General features: G+C 35.8%; 1 protein-coding gene across 1 annotated transcript; it reads right to left on the bottom strand.

The window, feature by feature from the left end:
* Window positions 1–245: 245 nt before the first annotated feature.
* Window positions 246–2,295, bottom strand: LOC114701512 (cell division cycle-associated 7-like protein). The gene is given in 3 exon segments (XM_028881604.2): window positions 246–1,413; window positions 1,416–1,908; window positions 2,073–2,295. Coding segments are annotated over 3 exon segments (1,281 nt in total). The 5' UTR covers window positions 2,232–2,295; the 3' UTR covers window positions 246–784.
* Window positions 2,296–24,899: the final 22,604 nt, after the last annotated feature.

Here is a 24,899-nt window from a genome sequence, read left to right on the forward strand (position 1 = left end):
ACAAAAACAACACAAAACACTAAACATCTGTCTGGGATACACACTTGTTGAAAATTTTAGCTTCCTCCACCATACCATACAAAACACCATGGCTTATTTCTTAAGTTTCCCTATGTCTTAAAAACAATGCAGTAAGGATTCTATAAAAAGCAAAGTCTTTTAAAAAAGCAGCAGCAGGCTCCAGGCAGGTCCTGAAGGAAAAGGCAGGCATACTGAGGCCTCCAGTGTCTATAACTTGGTCGTCTTTGTTGTCTTTTAATAAAAAGGACACCTTACTCACAGTGTGTGGTTAATTGCACTTGGTCATTTAGGGGGAATTCTTATATTCTTCAATATAAATTTCTAATGACCCAGAATTCAGTATCTAGAGCATGATAAACATTAGATTTGAGCTACGGTCACTCAGGAGGCAGAGCAACAGTCTCTGTAAGAAGAGTAGCCTGAATGACTATGGGAGAGCTGAACAGCAAAGGCAACAGCATCTTGTGTGAAACTTACCTGAGCTTTAACTCTGCCCCATTGAAATTGTGCTTTTAAATCTGCAGCAGATATTTGTAACAAATACAGGTCTGCGCAGGTGTGTATACAGATTTCTCTGCTGTACTATTTTCCTGAGAAATCTTTTTAAGCATATAAACTTCTTAGAAAAAAATAGTATATTAGAAACAGTAAGTTCTAGGACACAAGCTTTTGTGAAGTTCGGCTCTAAGGCTAGGCACAGATGGCAGGCATCTCTAGTGGGACTCGGGTACGTTCGCGCGTTCCTTCTCCTCTCGCTCGTCTTCTACTGCTGCTTCTGTAAGCTCTCCAGGTATTCCTTGACATTATCATAGCCGTAAAACTTGGCCAGATGAATGAGAATTCCAGTGGCACAGCGGCCATCTCGCTTCCGGCAGTAACTGCAGTTGCAGATCCCGCGGCAGGGAGGACACGTCCACTCCGGATCCAGCAATGCGGTCCGCACATCCTCCCCATAGCGATTCCGTAGGCACGGCCCACAGAACTGTCCCCGCACACCACCACAGCTCTGGTTCCGACACACCGTCTTGGTATCAATGGTCTTCTGCCAGCACTGATGGCAGGTGTTACCCAGCACTTTATCGTAGACTTTATCACGCACAGTTATGGCAACATTTTCCAAGTCTTCGTCAGTGATGTCTTTCACGGAGCGAAAAGAAGATACTCGGTGACGCCGTCTATACTTCTGGCATTTCCCCCCACTAATGGTCTTCCTTCTTCTGAAGCTGTAAAGCTCTTCGGTGAGCTTGGTGGCCGAGAAGGTGAAGTTCTCCAGAGCAAACTTCTCTGGGGGGCGTGCACTCCGGGTTGGGTTCATGTGCCCTATGATCTTTCCCTCTGAGAAGGCCCGCCGAGCCGATCTCCTCTTAGAAGCAGAGGACGGGGTTCGCACAACAGCTGAGCGAGCATGGCCTTGTTCTCTTTGATGTTTATGGCCCTTTTCAGCAGAGCATCCGAATTCTCCTGGCTCTCTGCCCTGGAGTCATCCTCAGACTCGGAGGCAGAGTCTTCCCGCTCCTTGGCCTGTCTGCAGCTTTTCCCCCTTCCGAGATCAGTCTTACTGTCCGCTAAGTGTGAGCTGTTTTTATCTGGTGTCTTTGACAGTCTTTTGGTGGGGAATTGAAAGGCTACTCGAAGACCAAAACTGCTTCTCGTGGACCTGCCTTTTCTAGGCACAACCTCCTCTTCTTCCTCATCTTCCTCCTCCTCACTCACCACAGATGTCTTGCCACCTTCACTCAGCTCTGACTCCACGAGCTCTGGGTCACTGTTCATGTTCAGCTCACTCTCGGTAAATCCTTCAAAATCTTCAATTTCTGAATCTGTGTCCTCTATGAAAATTCTTTTTAGCTCTTCAGTGAGGTATTTTGAATGGAAACACACATCCTGACAGGAAGTTTCACCCGTTCCTGGGGAGTGGAGACAGGAAAAGAGGGGCAGGAGAGATGGCTCAGCGGTGAAGAGCTGCTCTTCCAGAGGTCCTGAGTTCAATTCCCAGCAACCACATGGTGGCTCACAACCATCTGAATGAGATCTGGGCGCCCTCTTCTGGCCTGTTTCTGCAACTCCAGCGAGTCCAAACTATCGCAGCTCTCTGACAGGTTCTCCATGTGAACATCATCCTGGAAACCCAGAAACTCTTCATCATCACTGGGGGCATTAAAGATGTCAGCGACTTCTTTGGGGATCTGGGAGCGCGTAGCCAGCTCCATCTTCCCTGCCGGGCTCAGCCTGCGCCCTGCACGCGGCCACCCGGGCTGGCGCTGCCCCGAGCACGCAGCGTGCGCGGAGTTTGCCGTGGAGCGGCGCACTGACTACGGACGGGGGGACCGCGCCGCGCCTCGAGCTATGCGCAACCTCGCACGGCCTCGGGCCACGCGCCCGCACCAGGCCTCGCCACCTGCGGTCCTTGCCTCGCGGGCCGGCGTGGGAGCGCCCAAAACTTTTTTTTAAAGACAGTCTCTATATAGTACTGGCTGACCTGGAGCTTGCCATGTAGACCAAGTAGACCAAGGCATTTATCTCACAGAGATTCTCTTGCCTCTGCTTCTCTGTGCTGTGATTAAAGTGGTGTGTCACCACGCTCAGCTCAGTGAAAACTACAAAATACTGAAAAGAAAAAAATATGAGGAGACAGAAAGACATACCATGCTCATTAGTTGGTAGGACTAATAAGAAAATGCCCATCCTACGAAAGCAATATACAGATTCCCTGTATTCCCCATCAAAATTCCAATGCAGTTCTTCATGGAAACTGAAAAAAATAACAAAGCCAAAACTTTAAATTTCATATAAAAAGACAAATGACCTAAGATAGCCAAACTAATCCTGAACAATAAATACGCTGCTGGCAGTTTCACCACCCTAGATGTCAAATGATACTACAAATATATACTAATAAAAGCAGCATGATATTGTCATAAAAACAAATACATTGGTAAATGGAATAGAATTGAGGACTCACATAACCCCACCTTCCTACAGCAGTCTTAATTTTTTAAAGAGGCCAAAAACACACAATGGTAAAAACAAAACAAAACAAAACAAAACAACAACAACAACAACAAAACAGTATCTTCAAGCCGGGCAGTGGTGGCGCACGCCTTTAATCCCAGCACTCGGGAGGCAGAGCCAGGAGGATCTCTGTGAGTTCGAGGCCAGCCTGGGCTACCAAGTGAGTCCCAGGAAAGGCGCAAAGCTATGCAGAGAAACCCTGTCTCGAAAAAACAAAAAAGAAAAAAACAAAAACAAACAAACAAACAAAAAAAACCAGTATCTTCAACAGTTGGTGCTGGTCAAATACCCTGTACAAAACTCAACTGCAAATGAGTGAAAGATCTGAACATAAGACCTGATACCCTCGATCTAATAGAAGAGAAAACAGGATATTCACAAAATGATACCCATACCTGATACCACTGTCAAACTGAGAAAGTGTATGCACAGATCACTGCCAATTGACACAGTATTAAACTGACTCCAAACAACTTGTCATTATGCCCATAGATTAATGCATTTCTCAACACTCATTAGAGATACTTCTACTTGAATTAGATGTTGATATTAACACAGAGACCCACAACTGACACCAAAAAGAATTGACTAGCTAGTCAATATAAAAATTAATGTAAACATGACTTGAATTTGGACTGAGTCGCAGTTTGTGATCGTACATTTACAGTATCAAGAAATCAATATAAATAAATAAATGAATAAACATATAAAACTCTTTGTTCTAGGGTAATCACATGACATTATGAAAGGCAAGTACTTTCCAAATAGTATTTAATTTTTCTTTTAAAAAACATTAATTATTTCATCATTAACATGATAGATTATATCGATATGCCACTAATTTTAGTAACTAGAAAAACAATCAAGATTTGGAAATCTAAATTAAATTGCTTAATGATCAGAAATAACTATTTTAAATGTAGTGTTATAATTTAGTTGCAGTATAGTGCTATTTAAGTTTCATTTTTGAATTATTTTATAAATACTATTGATTAATTTCAGCTTAATCCTAAAAATATTGAAGAAAACAGCAATTCTGTGTACATAGTTTATACCTCTAATCATTTTCTTCCATGAAACATGTACTTAAAATAATTTAGTGAAAGTATCAGTCAGCATAGAAGTAGTAGGAATAATAAGGTTCCTGATATTAGTTCTATAGATACATGTTAAACAGGGGAGAAAATATTGTAACTACAATTAGGCAATAATTCCATTGTTCACTTTCTTTACTATGGAGTTAATGACTAGCTCAAGGAGCCGTGAAAAGCATAGAGAGAATGATGTTTAATGATCCAATAAGTAATTAAGTGCCTTAAAAGAAACCACAATGTCAGGTATCATTGCCCTTTTAAATTCTACTGCTACAAGAATAACATTTGAAGTTGTGTTTGCATACATTTCTGAGATATTATAAGTCATTAAGTCATAGTAAATAAAAATATCTTGAGGTCTGATTTGTCTTTTAATACATTTGTTTGTCGCTTAAACCAACTAGTTCCACTAGAATGATAGCTATCATCTTTATAATTAAAGTTTAGGTAATACAGAAAAATCAGTTATGAATTTCCAGTAGGTGAACTCTATTTTCAAATGTTAGAGGACAAAAATTTTAATTTTATATATGTCCTAGAGAAGTGAAATATATAGTTCATTTAATGTAGACATCACAAAGTAAAATTTAATAAATCAAGCAGAGATAGCCACCAAGTCATAAATACCATATCAGATTTCTTCCTTATCAATTTCTGAATATTAACCATAAGTTGATAAAAAAGACAATAGTGTCACAATTTAGAGAAGACTTGGAAGGAGTTAAAAAGAAGATAGACCCATTGGTTTTAATGTGACATGAATATATATTGTAGTTTATTATTCCCAACCTGGGATGGATGATATAATTTAAATTAGTGTTATATGTAAATATGTATGTATCACTATATTTGTACATAAATATCAGATAATGGGTATAAAAAGCACTAGAGAAAAATTCCTGCAGGAACTGTCTGCCCGAGGTTTCCTGAAATTCAGATCAGCCATTGATACCACCTCAACTGACATGGAATATATTCATTTTACATGGTTCTTCTTTATCACAACCACAATTTCCTTTATCAAAATTCATTGTGTTTAGCAAAAAAACATCAATAATTTATTGCTATTTATTTGAAAAATGCAAGAAAGTTTTGGAGACAGTACTGTATAAAGAAAACCATCAGCAGAATACTTAGTAGCCAACAAGCCCAAATGACTCAAATTATTCATATAAAGGCAAGGTACAAAAGGAACAGAAGTTCTAATTCTTCTTTAACTGAAAATCCCTGTAAATAATTTATACACATTGGATTAAAAATTTAATGTTCGACATGTTTTTAAAATACAGCTTAAAATATAAAACTAGACTTGTGTGATTCATTTTATCAAGGCATTACTAATTGAATAAAATATTTATATTTGTTAAAAACCAAACTAATGTTACTTCAAAAGTACGATATGAAACTATGAAAAGTTAAAGCATTAAGTATCTGTAAAATAATCTAAAGGCAATTATGAATAGATAAAAAAAACTAACCTTAATAAATATTTTCTATTGGGCTTTATTATTTACTGACATTCTATTTACACAGGTAATCTGTAATTCTGTAAATTTTATTAATCCAAAAATATTTTCATCTTTCTGTCCCTATATAAATTATTTTTGTGTTACTGGGTTTCAGTGTGGCATATCCCGTATATGCACAGGTTAAGTATTGTTCATATCTCTGTTAGCAACTTTTTTGTTGTTGTTTCTGTGATAAAATGCCATGAACAAAAACAACTTAAGGGAGAAAATACATTTTGGCTTACAGTTTCAAAGGACTAGAGTCCACAATATTGGGGACAGCAAGGCAGGATCACAGCATCTGGAATCTGGTTTATCATGAGGGAGAACAGGAGCTGGGAAAAGGTTATAACCTTCAAAGCCCATCCCTAGTGATGTACTTCCCCCAGCACATCTCCATGAGCCCCCAAAACACCTCCAAAGAACACCACCGAATGGGGACCAAGTGTTCAAATACATGCACGAATGGAGGCAGTTTCTTATTCAAATGACCACAATATTCAATCATTATTCCAATTCCTCTTTGGTAGGTTTCCCAGTTCCTACTAATCACTATTTAATTTTCAGGTCAACTTTTTTTTTATTTCCATCTTTAAGGGAGAACATATGATACTGCAGTAGTTGCACATGTCTCACTTATTTTACTTAGCTTTCTGCAATTCATCCATCTTATTCCAAATTTCAGGATTTCATTCTTTTTATCCTCTGTTTTAGTTTATTACGAATTCACACTTGTGCAAAAGTGCATCAGGTTCTCATGAAGCTATGCTCTTGTTGGCTGTCTTCAATCACTCTCTAACTTAACTTTTTTTCACCTTACTTTTTGATAAAGGGTCTCTCAGTGAACCCAGAATTCACTGATTTGGCTAGACTTCCTGGCCATCTGACTACAGGAATCCTCATATCTTTGTGTTACCAAGCCTTGGATTACAGGTGTGAGCCACCATGCCAAGATTTTTATGTGGGTGCTGGAGAACTTAACTCAGTTCTTTAACTTTATGAAGTGAACACTTTGCTGACTGAAACATCTCCCCAGCTCAAGATTTCACTTTTTTTAGTGTATATATATATATATATATATATATATATATATATATATATATATTTAAATTTTATTTTATTTTGCAATACAATTCAGTTCTACATATCAGCCACGGATTCCCTTGTTCTCCCCTCTTCCCTCCTGCCCACCCCCCATTCCCACAGCCTCCAGGGCAAAGCCTCCCTCGAGGACTGAGATCAACCTAGTAGACTCAGTCCAGGCAGGTCCAGTCCCCTCCTCCCAGGCCGAGCCAAGCATCCCTGCATAAGCCCCAGGTTTCAAACAGCCAACTCATGCAATGAGCACAGGACCCAGTCCCACTGCCTGGATGCCTCCCAAACAGATCAAGCCAATCAACTGTCTCACCCATTAAGAGGGCCTGATCCAGTTAGGGGCCCCTCAGCCATTGGTTCATAGTTCATGTATTTCCATTCCTTTGGCTATTTGTCCCTGTGCTTTATCCAACCTTGGTCTCAACAATTCTTGCTCATATAAACCCTCCTCTTTCTCGCTAATTAGACTCTCTCTCAGTCTTTGGATGGGGTTTCTAGCTCGACAATTAGAGTGTTTGGCCATCCTATCACCAGAGTAGGTCAGTTCCGGCTGTCTCTCGACCATTGCCAGCAGTCTATTGTGGGGGTATCTTTGTGGATTTCTGTGGGCCTCTCTAGCACTTTGCTTCTTCCTATTCTCATGTGGTCTTCATTTACCATGGTCTCCTATTCCTTGTTCTCCCATGAACAGCCTGGACATGAGTGGGGGTAATGAAGGGCGAGGGTCGAGGGAAAGAGAGCTTGGGGGAGCTGGAGATCCCAGCTGGATCAAGATCAAGATTTCACTTTTAATGACAGAATAACACTCACTGTGTATAAATATTCTACAATTTCATAATCTGTTCATCTTTTAATAAACACTTAGACTTATGTTATAATATGCCAATTGTAAATAATGTCACAATAAGCATGTGTATAAAAATATATCTATTTTACATTTTGTCATCTTTGAATATATATCCAGCAGTATTATATCAGTGTTACATAGTAGCTCTAATTTTACTTTTGGAGGAAATTCCACAATGGCTGTACAAATTGACACTCTCCAAAATTTCATTTATCTGTTGGGGTAGACATTAGCATTCTGAAAACAACACTAAAAATACAGTAATTATAAACAACATTTGACAAATTATATTACAGCAAATGAAACAACTATTCCCCTTGAGTGAATAGATAATCTACAAAACTGGAGGAAATATCTACCAGCATTTTCTCTGATGGACATTCAACATCAGGAATGTATAAATAACTCAAATATCTTAAAAGTAAAAGAGAATCATATTAAAATTGTATGATGAATCTGCATAGACACTTCTTAAAGGAGAAAGACAAATGTCTAATAAATATATAAAATATATACTTCTTTATTCTTCAGTAAAATTAAAATGAAACTACAGTGGTATTCTATCTCACCCCTGCCAGAATGTCAATCATTTGATTTAAAAAAAAAACTAATAAATGTTGATAAAAGAAAAATATGAAAAATGGATTTGCACATTTATTTCAGTCTTTGAAGAAAATGAACTAAGAAGTTCCTATTGTTTCAGTCTCCATGAAGGAAAACAATACAGATTCAGTTCCTGACTCATATTCCCTTTGTTGTTTCTATTATACCAAACTAGTGTTTTATAAATGACATACTAGTCAGTTCTATTTTGCCCTTTTAAGAAATTGATTAGTCAAAAATTTAGAATATTTTATGATGATAATGAATAAGAACACACAATATATATTTGACAAAGCAATTTTCTCAGACACTAACATATTATTTTCTGCATGTTAAAGTGTATACAATTTTTCATAGCCCCTTAGCTATTAAGTTATCGATAATATTAAATACATAGAAATATAGTTTCATATTCCAGAAAATGCTTAATGTGATTTACTAAAACTGTATTAGGTATCCTATAGGCAGATACATCACCAATAAAAAAATTATAGGCATAAAAGAACATAAAAATCTCAACAATCTGGTTTCTTTTAAAATATGAAAGAGTCTCTTTACATATCTCATTGGTTTCTAAATTTATCATTTTATTAAAGCATAGCATGAAACTGACAGTTATATTAATTTTTCTGCTCCAAGTAAAAAGCTGAAGCCAGTAATAGGTAGCATATGTTAGACATTTGCTATGTCCCCTCTACTTTACTAATCCATTTGTGTTTATTTGATGATTTTGATTCTATATGTCTCACTATTCAGAAAACCTTATCACTGACATTTACAGTTGAAGAAAATGGATCTTAAAAGGTTAAGTAATATGTTGGTGGTCCTAAGAAGGAACATGGCAGAATAAAGAAGCAAGTCTATTTCAGCTACTCTCATGAAACATGCACTTTAATAAATATGTTCGGTGTGACATAATGGTTTTTTGAGTTTCATATTGTTTTTGAAAAGAAAAATAAAATCAGTTTAAGGATGATTTTCTTTTAAAAATAACTTAATATATTTTCTGGAGTCTAAACAGCCTACAAACTGACTTATTTTAAGAAGTCATCTAATTTTTTTCAAGTGATTAAGTTTGTCAACAATTTGGGCTTTGTTCTTTATGACATAAGATAATATGGAGAAAAATGAGGTTGTGTTAAATCTCTTGGGTAACTCATAGCTTAGTAGAGGCAATACCCATGCAGATAGAGATTTAGTGCCTCAATGACAACACAAAACAGAAGCAAGAGAACCCTGAGGATCATCCAATTCTTCCTTATAGCAGGGGATTTCTCTAAGAGCCCCTAGACTCTGCTGGTAGAGAGTAAATGTGTGTGTGTGTGTGTGTGTGTGTGTGTGTGTGTGTCTGTCTGTCTGTCTGTCTGTCTGTCTGTCTGTCTGTCTCTCTGTGTGTATGTTTTTACAACTCTTCTTCCTAATCCACAATGTTCATAAACATTGATAATTTTCAATTTAGATATAGGTCAGGTACAAAAAAGGCAAAGTTCAAGTATACAAGCAGTTCAGAAAAAAAAAGAAGTAGACCAGCAAAAGGAGTGTAACTGATGTTATGCTAAATGGACATGTAACCAAACTGCTTTCTAAGTATTTATGCTTATACCTATACATTTGCATTGTGCTGTGTATATAGCTCTGTATAAATAAAAGAGAATTCTGGGAATAGGAAGGCTGAATCAGGAGACGCCAGCCTGCCGCCCAGGGAGCAGCATGTCAAGGCAACAGGTAAAGCCATAGAACACATGGTGACATATAGATTAATAGAAATGGGCTGAGTTTAAGTGTAAGAGCTAGTCAGTGGTAGGCCTGAGCTAATGGCCCAGCAGTTTAATTAATATAAGTTTCTGAGTGATTATTTTATAAGTGGTTGCAGGGTCCGCGGGGGGTTGGGGGGACCCAGAGAGAAGCTCTCCAGTTACAGCATTGTTCTCAAATTTGTTGAGAGAAGCATCTTTTTTTTTTTTTTTTTATTTTACAACATCATTTATTTCAACATAATAGCCACAGATTCCCCTGTTCTCCCACTCTCGCCCCCCTTCCCACTTCCCCCATCCCACCCCCCATTCCCACCTCCTCCAGATCAAGGTCTCCCCGAGGACCGGGATCGACCTGGTAGACTCAGTCCAGCCAGGACCAGTCCCCCCCTCCCAGACCGAGCCAAGTGTCCCTGCATATGTCCCACGATTCAAACAGTCAACTCATGCAACAAGCCCAGGACCCGGCACTAACACACGGCTGCCTCCCAAACAGATCAAGCCAAATGACTGTCTCACCCGTTTAGGGGCCTGATGCAGTTGGGGCCCCTCCGCCTTTGGTTCATAGATCCTGTGCTTCCATTCGTTTGGCTATTTGTCCCTGTGCTTTATCCAACCCTGGCTTCAACAATTCTCGCTCATATAAACCCTCTTCTTTCTCACTAATTAGACTCCCAGTGCTCCACCAGGGGCCCAGCCATGGATGTCTGCATCCAGATTCCTCAGACCTTCCTTGGATGGGGTTTATGGCACAACTAACAGGGTGTCTGGCCATCCCATCACCGGAGTAGGTCAGTTCCTGCCGTCTCTCGTCCATTGCCAGCAGTCTTTTCTGGCAGTATCTTTGTGGATCTCCGTGGGCCTCCCTAGCTCTCTGCTTCCTCCCCTTCTCATGTGGTCTTCATTTACCATGGTCTCCTATTCGTTGTTCTCCCTCTCTTTTCTTGATCCAGCTAGGATCTCCCACTCTCTTTCCCTCTACCGTCGCTCTTCATTGTTCCCACTCATGACCAGGCTGTTCATGTAGATCTCATCCATTTCTCCATGTCTTTTTTGGGGTCCCGTTTTCCAGGTAGCCTCACTGGTGATGTGAGTAGCAGTTCAGTCATCCTTGTTCCACATCTAGTATCTTCCTATGAGTGGGTACATACCATATTTGTCTTTCTGAGTCTGGGTCACCTCACTCAGGATGATTTTTTCTAGATCCATCCATTTGTCTGCAAACCGTATGATGTCATTGTTTTTCTCTGCTGAGTAGTATTCCATTGTGTATATGTGCCACAATTTCTTTATCCATTCTTCAGTTGAAGGGCATCTAGGTTGTTTCCAGGTTTTGGCTATTACAAACAATGCTGATATGAACATAGCTGAGCAAGTGCTCTTGTGGTATGATTGAGCATTTCTTGGGTATATGCCCAAAAGTGGTATAGCTGGATCTTGGGGGAGATTGATTCCCAATTTTCTAAGAGAGCGCCATATTGATTTCCAAAGTGGTTGTACAAGCTTGCATTCCCACCAGCAGTGGAGGAGAGTTCCTCTAGCTCCACAACCTCTCCAGCATAAAGTGTCTTCAGTGTTTTTGATCTTAGCCATTCTGACAGGCGTAAGGTGGTATCTCAGAGTTGTTTTGAGTTGCATTTCCCTGATGATTAGGGATGTTGAGCAGTTCCTTAAATGTCTTTCAGCCATTTGGGTTTCCTCTGTGGAGAATTCTCTGTTTAATTCTAAAGCCCATTTCTCAATTGGACTGTTGGTCGTTTTAATGTCTAATTTCTTGAGTTCCTTATATATTCTGGATATCAGTCCTCTGTCACCTGTGGGGTTGGTGAAGATCTTTTCCCATTCAGTAGGCTGTCGCTTTGCCTTGTTGACCGTATCCTTTGCTCTACAAAAGGAGAGAAGCATCTTTTTTAAGAGGCTAATGGTTAGTGCATAAACTCACACCTGTTCTAAATATTGAGAATAATTAATCATTGAGTGCACAGCTCTAACAGGACGTCAGTCATTAGCCCTTATAAGGCTGTGGGAACACCACATTAAAGGGAATTCAAAGACTGTAAGAATTAGAGGTTAGGGAGGTGTGTTATAAAATGCTATGTGCTGGGTGACATGACCAGTGTAATCTTGTACACATATCATCTATGGCTACCTGTAAAGACCTGTACAGAAAATACAGCATGAATGCAGAACGAGAATTAGTTGGGATGAAGAAGGATATCTATAGGATAGGGAGGAAAATAATAGAAAATAATAGAAAGTGATTGTGTTGACACTAAGTTTTATACATGTATAAAATTGTCAAAAATGGAAATGTGCAGACAATGGAAAAGAAAGGTGGTTATAGAAGTAAACTTCATATACAGGGCAGATGCTTCTGTAAAATCAAAAGGGATTTAATGTATGCTTTACTGGTTCTTGACTTTATAGAAAGTATTTACTTTTTTGTTGTTACTGTTAGTTTTTATTAATTTTGATTATAATCTAAATATTTTAGAGATGTGATATCCTTCAGCTCTTCTTGATATTTTTGTCATGACATATTGGCTCTTTCGTCACATTGCTGAGCATCTCACAAAGGCTTGTGGCAACATGACACAGCTTAATTATATGAACTCTACACTAATGAACACTGGCATTAAACCAGATGCTAATCCTGTTAAGGGCTTTTTTGTTTTCTTGGAAGACTGGGATAGTGAAAGGATATCTGAAGAGTCACATGGTAACTAAGTAAAAGAGATATAACCAAGTGACAGAAAGAACAGGAATCAAGTAAATTTTCTCTCTTTTTAATAGTGTCTCATTTTTCTTTCAAGCAACTGCATTTCTCTTTGTCTACCTGTGCCAGCTTTAATGTCTGGTTGTTTGGTTTTTCTCTTCCTTGTCCATATATTTCCTTTGCTTGTGTCTATGTGTATTTTTAGGTTTCTAGATGTATCTTTATGTATTCATTTTCAAATTTACCCTCAAACAGTTACTTCTTTTAAGAAAAATGCCAGAGCTATCAACTTTCTGTGGAGATACTACCTCTTTTCTTGAAGTAAAGACATCACTAAGCATTTTTAATCTCCTTGAGACAGTTTTCATTATACAAATACTCTTTCTTGGGTGATATACAAAATGCTTTGCTCTTTATCTGGTAAATTAATCATTATTGTATGTGACCATATATTATACTAACAGCATAGCAGTTATGAGACTATGAGAAATGTTGGGTTCCAGGTGAGGATATCCTGAAGCATGATTTTCTTAAATAATATCTTACCTCATTCAATTGGAACTATTATTTTTACAAACGAAGGTAACTCATGCTTAGAGCATCTAACAAGTTGTCCAAATGCACACTAAGATCAAGCAGGTATTGAAACTGAAGTCTTTCTGTATCCAGTGGCCCTGTTCTTTGCATTAGATAGTGCATCTAAAATAAAAGTCAGAAAAGAGTCTTAGCCTTTGACCTAGAAAATACATGTTAAGAATTTATGCTTAATAAATAATTCACCAGGAGCTAGAAGTTATTCATTGCAGTATTATGTATGCAACTGAAATGATTCTACATATGCTAGGCCTATTGGGTAACACTTTTATTTAATATCCAAATAAAATTATATGGATTTTCATTCTACATTTCTTGGGAAATAAACCTTCCTTAATAATTTCACTGAGAATTTTCCTTCATGACCATTCCTACCTCTATCTTCATACTCTCGGCGAATTAATTCTTCATTAAGAATGCCAAATCTTCATTATATTTTCCATTGTACTTTTGGCATTGTCTTTTTTGTTACATTAGTATATCAATTCTTTTCATAAATGTTCATGTACCACTAAATTTTATAGTGTCTTTCTATTATAAATACAGCCCTGATTGCTATTTAGTTCTAATCAGAGAAATATTAACACAAAAGATAAAAAGACTATAAATACCAACAAAGTAAGATATATTTACAGTTGCTTTTCCTCCTCTTCATCATCGTCTTCCACATTCCATTGTGTGAGAAAATTTGGCTGTGCACATGTGCATAGCAACCCTCATATTCATATTCTTGACTTTCAATATATGAATAGAAAAAAAGCAGAGGAAAAAAGGACAGGAAAAGAAAACAATAGACTACACACCCGTCTCCACTTTAGGTCATTCCATGCACAAAATCCATCTCTAAAAGGAATGGGATAGAAAAAGGTATGATTCAAAACAACTATACATGGCTGAAATGTTATGCAATTTACTAAAAAGATCACTAAAACAGAAACTAAACATAGAAACATATATCTTAACTACATAAATTGAGAAAAACAAAAAATAATGTAATTTATATTGTGCTAATTTGAAGCTAAAGAATAAGTTTATTACATCATACTGGAAAAAAGGTACCCAATTCAATGCTCTTTAGTCTCATATAGTACAAATGTTGTAATTAGAAATAAGAATTATTTTACCTGTTTCATTACATAGTTCAAAAAATACCTAGTGAAATATTGCCATGTTTAAAATATTTTTCTTTGAATTATAAAATAAGTATGACAAAATGGAGCCAAGGTTTAATAATACTCCACTCAAGGATCTACCCCAAGTGAGGTGCTTCCTCTAGTTATGTGTCACCTCTAATATATCTGAAGCCACTCAAAATAATACCAACTCCTGGGTACCAACTTTTCAATACATGCACCTATATGTATCTATTCCTATTCAAAACAGAGGAGGCCTCAATCATAAACAAAGCTAAATAAGTTGAAAGAAATTCAACCGATAAATACTAATTTACACTTGATATGTAAGATTAAATCATATAATACTAGGAAGATGTGGTTTAACCTAGGGAAAAAAATAATAGTGGAGTGTTTTCAAGTGGATGTGAGTTTTAGGATATTAGGGGAATATTGTTATACGTTGGTTTCTTAAATACCCCACCCCGAATGCCATAGGCTGAAGGCTTTTTGGAAGTAATTAGACCATAAAGGATGAGATAATGCCAATTAATTCATAAATCCAGTGATATATTTATGACTTGGCAACTGGGCAACTGGAAGGTACATAGTTGAAGGGAGTAGTTACTTGGGAGAATGTCCTTGGGAAATGTATCTTGTCCCTGGCACCCTGTCTCTTGCACTGCTTACTGTTTACCACCAGATCAAAGCTTTCCTTTACACATCTTTCCATTATAATGTACTGTCTAACCATAGGCCCAGAAATACAAACCCAAATGACCCTGCACTGAAACTTCTGACACCGTGATGCAAAATAAATCTTTCCTGTTTAAAATATATACACTTGAGGATTATTTTACACTTTAGAATGTCTGCATGGTATACATTGTCCCAAAATACTTTTCTACATATAGTTCTTTTTTAGTACTTACAATATTGCTTATATTCTGCATTTCCAACAAATCAATAAAAATGTAAATTACATAAATGCTATGAAATAATTGTATCAGAATGCATAGACTTTTATTACAGATTAAAATATTTTAAGAGATGATTTATAGATGTAAACGGTGTCACACATTAGTATCCATATTTTACATATGAGTGTTTCTGGAAAGATTAACTGAATCCCATCTCATGAACAACTCATTTTAATGTTATTGCATCTGTCTAAGTTAAAATAATGGCTGCTTTGATGCATTGTATCTTCAAAAACCTTTTAAAGAATATAAATATTCAAGTTTAGATGCAGTAATCAAGAAAATTATGAATTTCAGATGAAAAACAAGCTTCTTTAAAAAATATTAAAAATACATTAACCAATATAAGATCCCGTTTGTGTTCCTTCATTCCCTCAACTCATTATGAGAGTAGAATTAATTTCAAAAGTTTAGTAAAGAGGTGGGCAATAATGGAGTTATTTAATGTACAGAAACCATTTGTTGGATATTGGGTATTTATCAATTTCCTTGAAAACAGATTTTATATTAAAAGTTTTCTGAAAATAGATTTCAATATTTTACTTGTATCTTTATGCGATGAACTCATTTGAAATAAAATTACTTAGAAAATTACCATTTAAATTACCATTAAATTTTTAAATTTTTGAAAGGCAATGAAGTGATTTCTTATTTTGAAACTCAATTACATCATCCTGACTCTATACACAAATATTTTGGGGTTCTTTACATTTATGTCAGAATATCATTGTAAACTTCCTTCTCTTTGAAGAAGGTAAAATATTAAATATTAAAGAATAAATATGTAAGTACTATAGAGGTAAGCAAAAAAGAGTAGAAAATATATTCACATAACTTGGAATGAAAAAAAATGTGTATAAAGTCCCCCTTATGTCTTTAATAGACCTGAAAAGGAAGGCTTTCTAAAAATATAATGTGTAGCAATAATCCAAATTGGTCTTAATAAAAACTCAGAATCAGATATGTTCAAAGATCAGAGAGACAGAAGAACAAATCACAGCCACCACCTCTTACCTTGCCAACTCCTCAGCCTAAAAGAGACTGAGCCCCTGTCTCCTCTTACCTTATATTCCTCTCTCTGCCCAGTCATATCACTTCCTGTCTTCACCTCCCTAGTGCTAGGATTAAAGGCATGAAATCCCAAGTGCTGGGATCAAAGGTGTGTGTCACTCCTGCATGGCTCTCTTTCTCTTGTAGGCTAGATCAATTTTGTGTAGTCCATGGTTGCCTTGAACTCACAGAGATCCATCTGCCTCTGCTTCCCGAGTGTTGAGGTTAAAGGTATGTGCCACGACTACCTGGACTCTATGGCTAACTAATGGCTTAACTCCACACTTGATCTTCAGGCAACCTTTATTTGTTAGATCACAAACAAAATATCACCACAATAATGAGTAGATCATTTTCATCAACCATCCCTCATTCAATTTGGGTCCACCTGGAGATAACCTCAATGCTTGTGTGTCAATATAGGTTGTAACTCAGATCTTTCCCACACAGTGATCATCATGGGAATATTTTCCTTACCTACACCCTAGTAATTAAACAATACCCCTGAACATACTATCCAAAACAAAATTGGAAATGAAGTTCTCTTCTGGACAGAATTTTTAATTGTAAGGATAACCTACTTTCAAGGATTCCAGCATTCATTTTGCTATTAATGACACAATCTTTCATAAGAAAAAAGCCAACACAAAGAAAAGTTGAATGATGTAATGAAAAACGTGGTGGTTTCAAACAAAATGGCCCCCACTACTGGGAGATGTGGCCTTGCTGGAATAGATATTGCCTTGTTGGAGGAAGTGTGTCACTGTGGAGAAGGGCTTTGAGGTCTCCTATGCTCCAGCTATACCCAGCAAGACAGACAACTTCCTGTTATCTCTGAGTCAAGATGTAAGAACTCACAGCTCCTTTAGTGCCATTTCTGCTTGCATGTTCCCTTGCTTCCAGACATGATGACAATGCATTAAACCTCTGAACTGTTAGCTAGCCAACACAATTGAATGTTTTCCTTTATAAGAGTTGCCATGGTCATGGTGTCTCTTCATAGCAACAGAAACTCTAAGACACCATTTAATCCATCAGATTTTCAGTCAATAAAGTCTTCACCATGCATGAGTTTGTGTGTGTGTGTGTGTGTGTGTTCCTACTTAAACTGATTTTAATTTGATTTTCATCTGCTAGATTTCTGAGGTTGCATAAAGAAACTTAAGATAGAAAACTGACCAAAATCTGACCTTCAACAGAAGAGACTGTGTTATTAGCACATGTAGCAACATGTAGTTTCCCATGGTAAATTGAGGGGTCGTCCAGGAGTAAAAACTTTCTGAGAGCCTTTATGGGGTTGAGGGAGGAGCTTGGAAATAAGGAAATTGTTATAGCTATAGAAGGCAATATGTGGGTCTACAATCTCTGCTTCTTGAATTGTTTGCCAAGGCAAGACTATCTTTGAAGACAGGATGTCCCAAGAGACATTTGTTTTTTAGCTGACCAATAATGACTGATTAAGGTCAACTCCATCTCATGGGAATCCTGTTTTTACAACTGAGACACTCTATTGGTATCACAGCCAAATAATCCTTAAACAATATACTTCCTAAAATCTATTAAATGCTTACTATGTTCATACAGTATACTAATAGCTCCACATATATAAAACATTAAAGAACTTTTTATTTTGTGGATTATGATATAATTACATCATTTCCCTCTTTCCTTTCCTCCCTCTGAAATGTCTCCTATACTCCTCTTTGCTCTCTTTCACATTTGTGGCTTCTTTGTTAGGTGAATTATTGTTAAAGATATTTCTATAATCTTCTCAGTCTTTATAATGTTAATTATGTATATGTTTTCAGGACTGATTATTTGTTATCAGAAAACCAATTGGTGTGCTCTTCCTAGGGAAGACTATTCCCCCCATTCTCAGCATTCCTTAGTTTCCTGCAACTCTTTGTGTAGGGTTGAGGCCTCATGAACTTTCTCCCATCTACTTTGGCTTGTCTGTTTAGTCAGACAATGCTTGTGGAATTTAATATTTCAAGTCAGTTATGAAAATATTTTCTGTAGCACTTAAGTCCTAACCTGAATTGAAACTATTTATAATAAAAAGTCAGTTTCTCAATACACACACAGGTTTATATCTACTAATACACACACACACACACATATATACACATATATGCATTCATATATACATATATGTATATACACACACACGTAATAGTAATAGAAGAGCTTTGGTATCATGCAAAAGATGAGTTGTTATTAGTGTCATTTTAAATTTTACAAATGAAAGTACTCAGAATTATAAGACTTCATTGATACATAATAACATATCACAGTCAACATGATTAGGTGGACTTGGTAACTCACAATCATAATTCTAACATTCAGATGGTTGTGGCAATTAATACATAATTGTTTTGGATGTATGCTATGTTTTGTAATTATATACATAGAAAATCTGAAAGCTAATAATATAGCTTCACTTTTTAAAAATAAAATTTGAGTGTTAAAGAATGCTATAATCTAAATATGTCCTATATAAATTAGATATTGAAATTTTGTTGTGGTATCAAGTGGTTAGGCCTCTTGGGAAATAATTAAACCACCAGGGCTTTAGACATACAAATGTTATATGTGCCCGTATTAAATGGTTGAAAGACAGCACCCTTTCTGCTGTATAGTTTACATACAGAAGTCATGATTCATGATATACCATTCCTCACCAAATATTGAATTTGTTATATACTTGATATTAGACTTCTCAAGCTTGAGGATTATGAGAAATCAATTGCTAAGTCGTTTTTTTTTTCTTTAAGAGCTACAGGAATAGACCAAGGCATAGGATATTAGTAATTTGTATGAAATCATGCAGCATTGCTAATTTTATTCTGTGCACTCTCCGAGTCCAGATGTATGATAAGGGAGCAATGTAACAACTGTTCATTGGCAGAAACTAATCTCAAGTTAAGCTGAGCAGTATCCATTTTTATGTTCTTTGGGTTTCACTCTAGCTACCACTTTTGTCTGACTGGCTATTCAACTATATAAAATATCTAAATCACTTTTCATTATCATGGAACAATCATTTATGGTTATGGACATGAAGAAAGCCAGTGCTCAGAGATACATCTGAAGTTATTTCATATAATGCGGGTAGTGAATCATTGCTGCAGTGCCAAGTAAGACAGTAGAGTTCAGAGTAACCAAACTACAGCTGCTGTAATTAAATAATAGTTTGAGAAAAAAATCTCAAAGCTTCTGAAATCCTAGATTACACTATGTATTTGTGACTAATCTTATCTTAATATGGTACAGCAGCTTTCAAAAATAAAATTCAAATATTATAGGATTTAGATGAGAGTTTGCAAGTTAATCCATATAATTTTCTCTTGAAATTGAAAAGATTATCTGGTCTTTTATGAAACTGTTATGTAATTTATCTTAGACCTTTATTGAGCTATAGCTAATATACAAGACTGCACATACTAATATGTACAATTTAGTGAGCTTGCATGCATTTAAACACATAAGATAACATTATAACTAATCAAGGTAATAAGCATATCCATTGCTTCCAGAAGTTTCTTTAGCTCCTCTTTATTGTTGCAGGAAAGGGAATTTGAAATGATGTCTTTTTTTCAACATTTTTAAAGTTCAATGCAATACACTGTTAACTTTACACAATCAATTGTGAATAAATCTCTAGAACTTAGTAATTTTTTTTAAAGATTTATTTTTATGTGTAAGTGTGGGTATCCTTATCAGTGTATACTATATGTGTGGGTGTCCGCAGAAGCATCAGCACCTCTGGAGCTGGATTCACAGGTGTTTAGCATGCCAAAATGGCTACTGGGACCTGAATGCAGAACCAGTGCAATGGCATCAAGCTCTCTTAACCACTGAGCTATGTCTCCAAACCCAAAGAACTCATCAGTCTTATTTACTGTGACTTTAAACTGCAAACGAATTGCTAAATGGATTTATTAAATAAAAACCCAGAGCCAGATATAGGGGTGAAAACCTAAGATTTCAGGAAAATAGGAAAAGCCACAACTAATGTCACTTCACCAATACCTTTCTGTTCTGTCTCTCATTGGCTTTCTCAGCCCAGATACATCATTTCCTCTTCCTGCACAGCTCTATCACTTCCTGTCTGTCTGTACAGACCTTCAGACCTCTATGTTAAGTGCTGGGATTAAAGGAGTGTGTTACCACACTTGGTTCTGTTCCCAGTAAGGCCTTGAACTAACAGAGATCCGGATGACTCTCTCTCTCCTGAATGCAGGATTAAAGGTGTGTGCTACCATTGCCTAAATTCTATGTTTACTATAGTGGCTGGCTTTTTCCTCTGATCATCATAAATTTTATTGGGGGACACAAATAAAATATCACTACATTAAACTCATTGAACAACTCTTTATGTATTCCCTCTACATGTGGGAAGATAATATTTCTGTTTGTGTAAGTGTATGTTAAGTACCTCTTGTAAATGAAATCATGCAGTATTTTTTTTATTATGAAGAATCTCTTACTTGGCATAGTATTTTCAAGAGTCAATTATCTTTAAGGGTCAATACTATAGGCACATGACAAGTTATTTTTCTGTTCAAATATAAATGTATATATAAAACCAACACACAAACACTTTCTATATCTAAAACTTAAATTTTATATGAATTTACCATGTTTCATATATACATACATATCTAGGTATATGGAATATTGGGTATATTCTCTTTTCCCTTAAGATAGCTAGAACTTTGTCCAATTTCTTTCAGCTTTGTAGTCTGTTCCATCGTGTACCAGAATTTGCTTCTTTCAGTTAATGTTAGGTTTATATTTTCTCCTTTCTCTTAATGCTTGAAATTTAGGTTTCAATTACTATATATATCTGCTTTCCTGGAGTGAAATTTGCTATAAACTTCCCTCAGTACTCTTTTTGCTACCACTCATACATTTTCATATGCTATGATTTCCTTTTCCTTTACTCCTTTTCTTTAGTGTTTTCCTACAGGTTTTGGTGTGGTTACTATGTGAGTTTCACAAATATGTCATATTTTTTCTGATAACTTCTTAATTCCACTCATATATATTTTTACTTTTCTATGCATTTTGTATTTCATAATATATTTGTATATATTAAACAATTTAAAAATATTTATTATTATTGTATGTCTGTGTGTGTGCATGATGTGTATGTGTGTTGTGTGCAGTGCCATGTGAGCAGATGTCAGAGGACAACTTTGTGGAATTTGTTCTCTTCTTCTACCATGTGGTTTCACAGATAAAGTTCAGGTTTTCAGGCATGTATTCAAGTGCTTTTACCCAAAAAGGTATCTTGCAGGCTCCATTTTTGGATTTTGGTAATTCCTTTCAGATAAAAATTGAGTCATTTACATAGCATCATTATTATTGCATAATATGTCATTTTATAATTGCCAACCTAAACCTACACATTTTAAAATTTACATTTATTTATTGTGTGTCCATACGTTGGTAAGCATGCTGAGCATGCAGAAGAGATCAGAGAGCAACCTGAAGGTATCCATTCTCTCCTTCCAACATGACGGTTACAGTGTCTGAACTCAGGTTGTCAAGTTTGAAGGTGAGATATCACATCTACAAAGACATTTAGTCTTGTGTTCCATGAAGGAACAGTAGTGAAGATTTAGTAGCAGATATTGAGGCTTGATTTCTGTTCATATGATTTGAGAAATCCGTATGACTGGCAATAAAAGATACTGTGAATGTTTTACATAGATAACATTGCACAGGGAACTATGGCAAAAGTGAATAAGGAAATAAAATAGGTAATTTAGATTATTCTATAAAGAGAAAGAAATGGAGGGAAAGAAGCAGTGTTAACACCAATACTCCATCTATGACTTGTAGAATGACTCTTCTTTGCATATCTAATTTAGCTAAGTTAGTGCCATACAGATTTTAAAAATAAATGATGAAATATATAAAGATACTTTATTTAAGATATTTTTACCATGTCACTCCATAGTGAACTATCTCATAATTACCTAAGCTAATTAGAGGATGAAAGCCATTAATTGGCAATTTTTGCATACCTGGATCCAGGCAATGTAAAACAAGATCATATTTTTGAAGCTTAGTAGTTTTGTTTTACTGATGAACTGATCTACATTTTCTAAGATCTAAGATCATCAGTCAAGTTACTGGTTTTTCATTTATTTACAACTTTCTAATTTTAAAAATAAAAGTCCAGCCTAATGAAACATATTCAGAAGTCTGTTCTGTCTGGTGCCAATGTTGCTGTGAAAATATAATTCAGATCATGTTAGCCCTCAGAGTTCTTACATTGGCCTACATTGTTCTCTATGATCTTGCCCCAGGTTATCTCTCTGATCTCATCTGCTATGACTCTTTCTGTTCTTTGACCTCAAACTAGGCAGACTTTGATGTGTCTGAAATAACCAAGCAGGGCCCTCTCTGAAGGTTTTGAAACTGTGTAGTTTTCTCTGTCCAGAAATTTCTTTCTTAGGAATTTGCTTGGTTCACTTCCTCATTTCATTCTGATCTCTGACTGAGAGATCAGACAATTCTCTAACAGTTATTTTTTTGACTGCTCACTATTCCTAACCCTGATTTATTCTTCTTTAGAGATCATATTATAATGAGCCTGTATTTGAATACTAGCTCTAGGAAAGGAAGGAATTAATTAGTTACTCTTGTATCATCAACTCCGGGAATAAAACATAACCCAAAGGGAAGGCACAATAAATATCCGTTTAAAAGCATAAATGATATAAATACCTTAATACTCAATCACTATTTAAGTTTGCTATAATATTTCATAATAAAACACTAACATTCATAGACATTACACAAAATACTTGAGTCTATGTTCCCTATATATTTGGTAGTTCTAGAACTCTTCTGTTGCATGTCTTCCCAGAAAACAGAGGGCACTAAAATTTTATTAAAAGTGATCAGTGATGTTAGCTTACCAGAAATATCTCATCTATATTTTCTCAAGATATAGATCAATTCTTTTAAAAAACTTTGATATGATTCTTTTTCCATTAGATGTCTAATTGCATCCAAAATATTAAGTCTGGCTTTCAATGCTCTATATGATCTTCAACTCCATCTGGAAACCTTTTCATTAATAATCTTCCAACAATATAGACAAGAGTTAAACCTTTGCCTATATTTTCTGTTAAAATTCCCATGAGATAAATATAAAACAAAATTACTGCACAGTGCATGAAACTAGAAAATAAGATTGGGAGGAATAGTCTTTCCCCGGGAAGAGCACTCCAACTGATTATTCAATACCAAATGGTCAGCCCAGAAAACATACATACAAGTAGCATTACATAGACTGAGAAGATTTTATATTATATATTATAAATATATATACTATATTTATACATATAATTTTGTACATATCTCTATATATGCAAATATGTATTAAACATTATACACACATATATATATACATGTATATACATGTATACATATAGACATAGATATAGATACAGATGTATAGATATAGATTTATATGTGCACAACAATTAATAAAAAAGGAGACCATGGATTTGAAATAGAGCAAGGAAGGGTATATGTAAGAAGGTTTAGATGGAAAGGAAGAAGGGAAATAATGCAATTATAATATCAAAAATAAAAAAGGTATTAAAAAATAAAAAGGAACAATACACATGCTATCACAATGATAAGGAATGGTGGAATATTACAAGCCCAGGTAATTTAACCTGTTTGGTAGTGTTCTTAATTTCAGTATAGAATGTAAAAATGCATAAATGATTTAAATTGGTTTTCCTTTGAAAATTGTCTAAGAAGCATGATCATGTCTCCATTAGATATGTTTAACATTGTTAAATAGGTCATTTATGATTGGCACAGAAATAAATATAATATAGAAGCAATTTACTGTGCTTTGCCTTGTATTTAATCATTTTTTGCCTTTAACTTGCATATGAAATTACATAATACAATACCATGTAAGGTTCTGATATTCACTGTGCCATGTCATGTCTATTACCTCAGTCATTTGCCTATAATGAAATCCATTTCTCGAGGTTTTTGAGATACAGAGTCCATGAGTATTATCTATAGTCACTGTTGCTTTTAACACAAAAAGTCTTATTCTTATCAAGCTATAACTCAGGATCTATTGATCAATATTTTCCCTTTGTTTCTTTTCCCATATTCTCCACAGTACCTAGTACCAATCAGTTTACTTTCTATTTCAGTGAGCCTACTTCCTTTATAATCTACATTTTGGTATATTTAATCAATCGTTTTTGGTTCTTTTGTTACTGGTTTCTTTCATTCAGGAAGTAATGCCCCTCGATCTTTGTTGTGAGGGACATGATTTCACCCTTTCCATGACTGGATGTTATTTTGTGGTATATTATCTACAGCATTTTCTTTATGTATCCATCATTTGGTGGACTGATGTTATTTCCATCTTTTAGTCATTGTTAATACCACTATAGCAAATGTTGGTATGAAGATATCTAGATAAGAGACAGATTATTGAATCTACTCAAAAATGACTT

This window comes from Peromyscus leucopus, chromosome X, assembly GCF_004664715.2.
Source record: "Peromyscus leucopus breed LL Stock chromosome X, UCI_PerLeu_2.1, whole genome shotgun sequence".
Lineage (NCBI taxonomy): Eukaryota > Metazoa > Chordata > Mammalia > Rodentia > Cricetidae > Peromyscus > Peromyscus leucopus.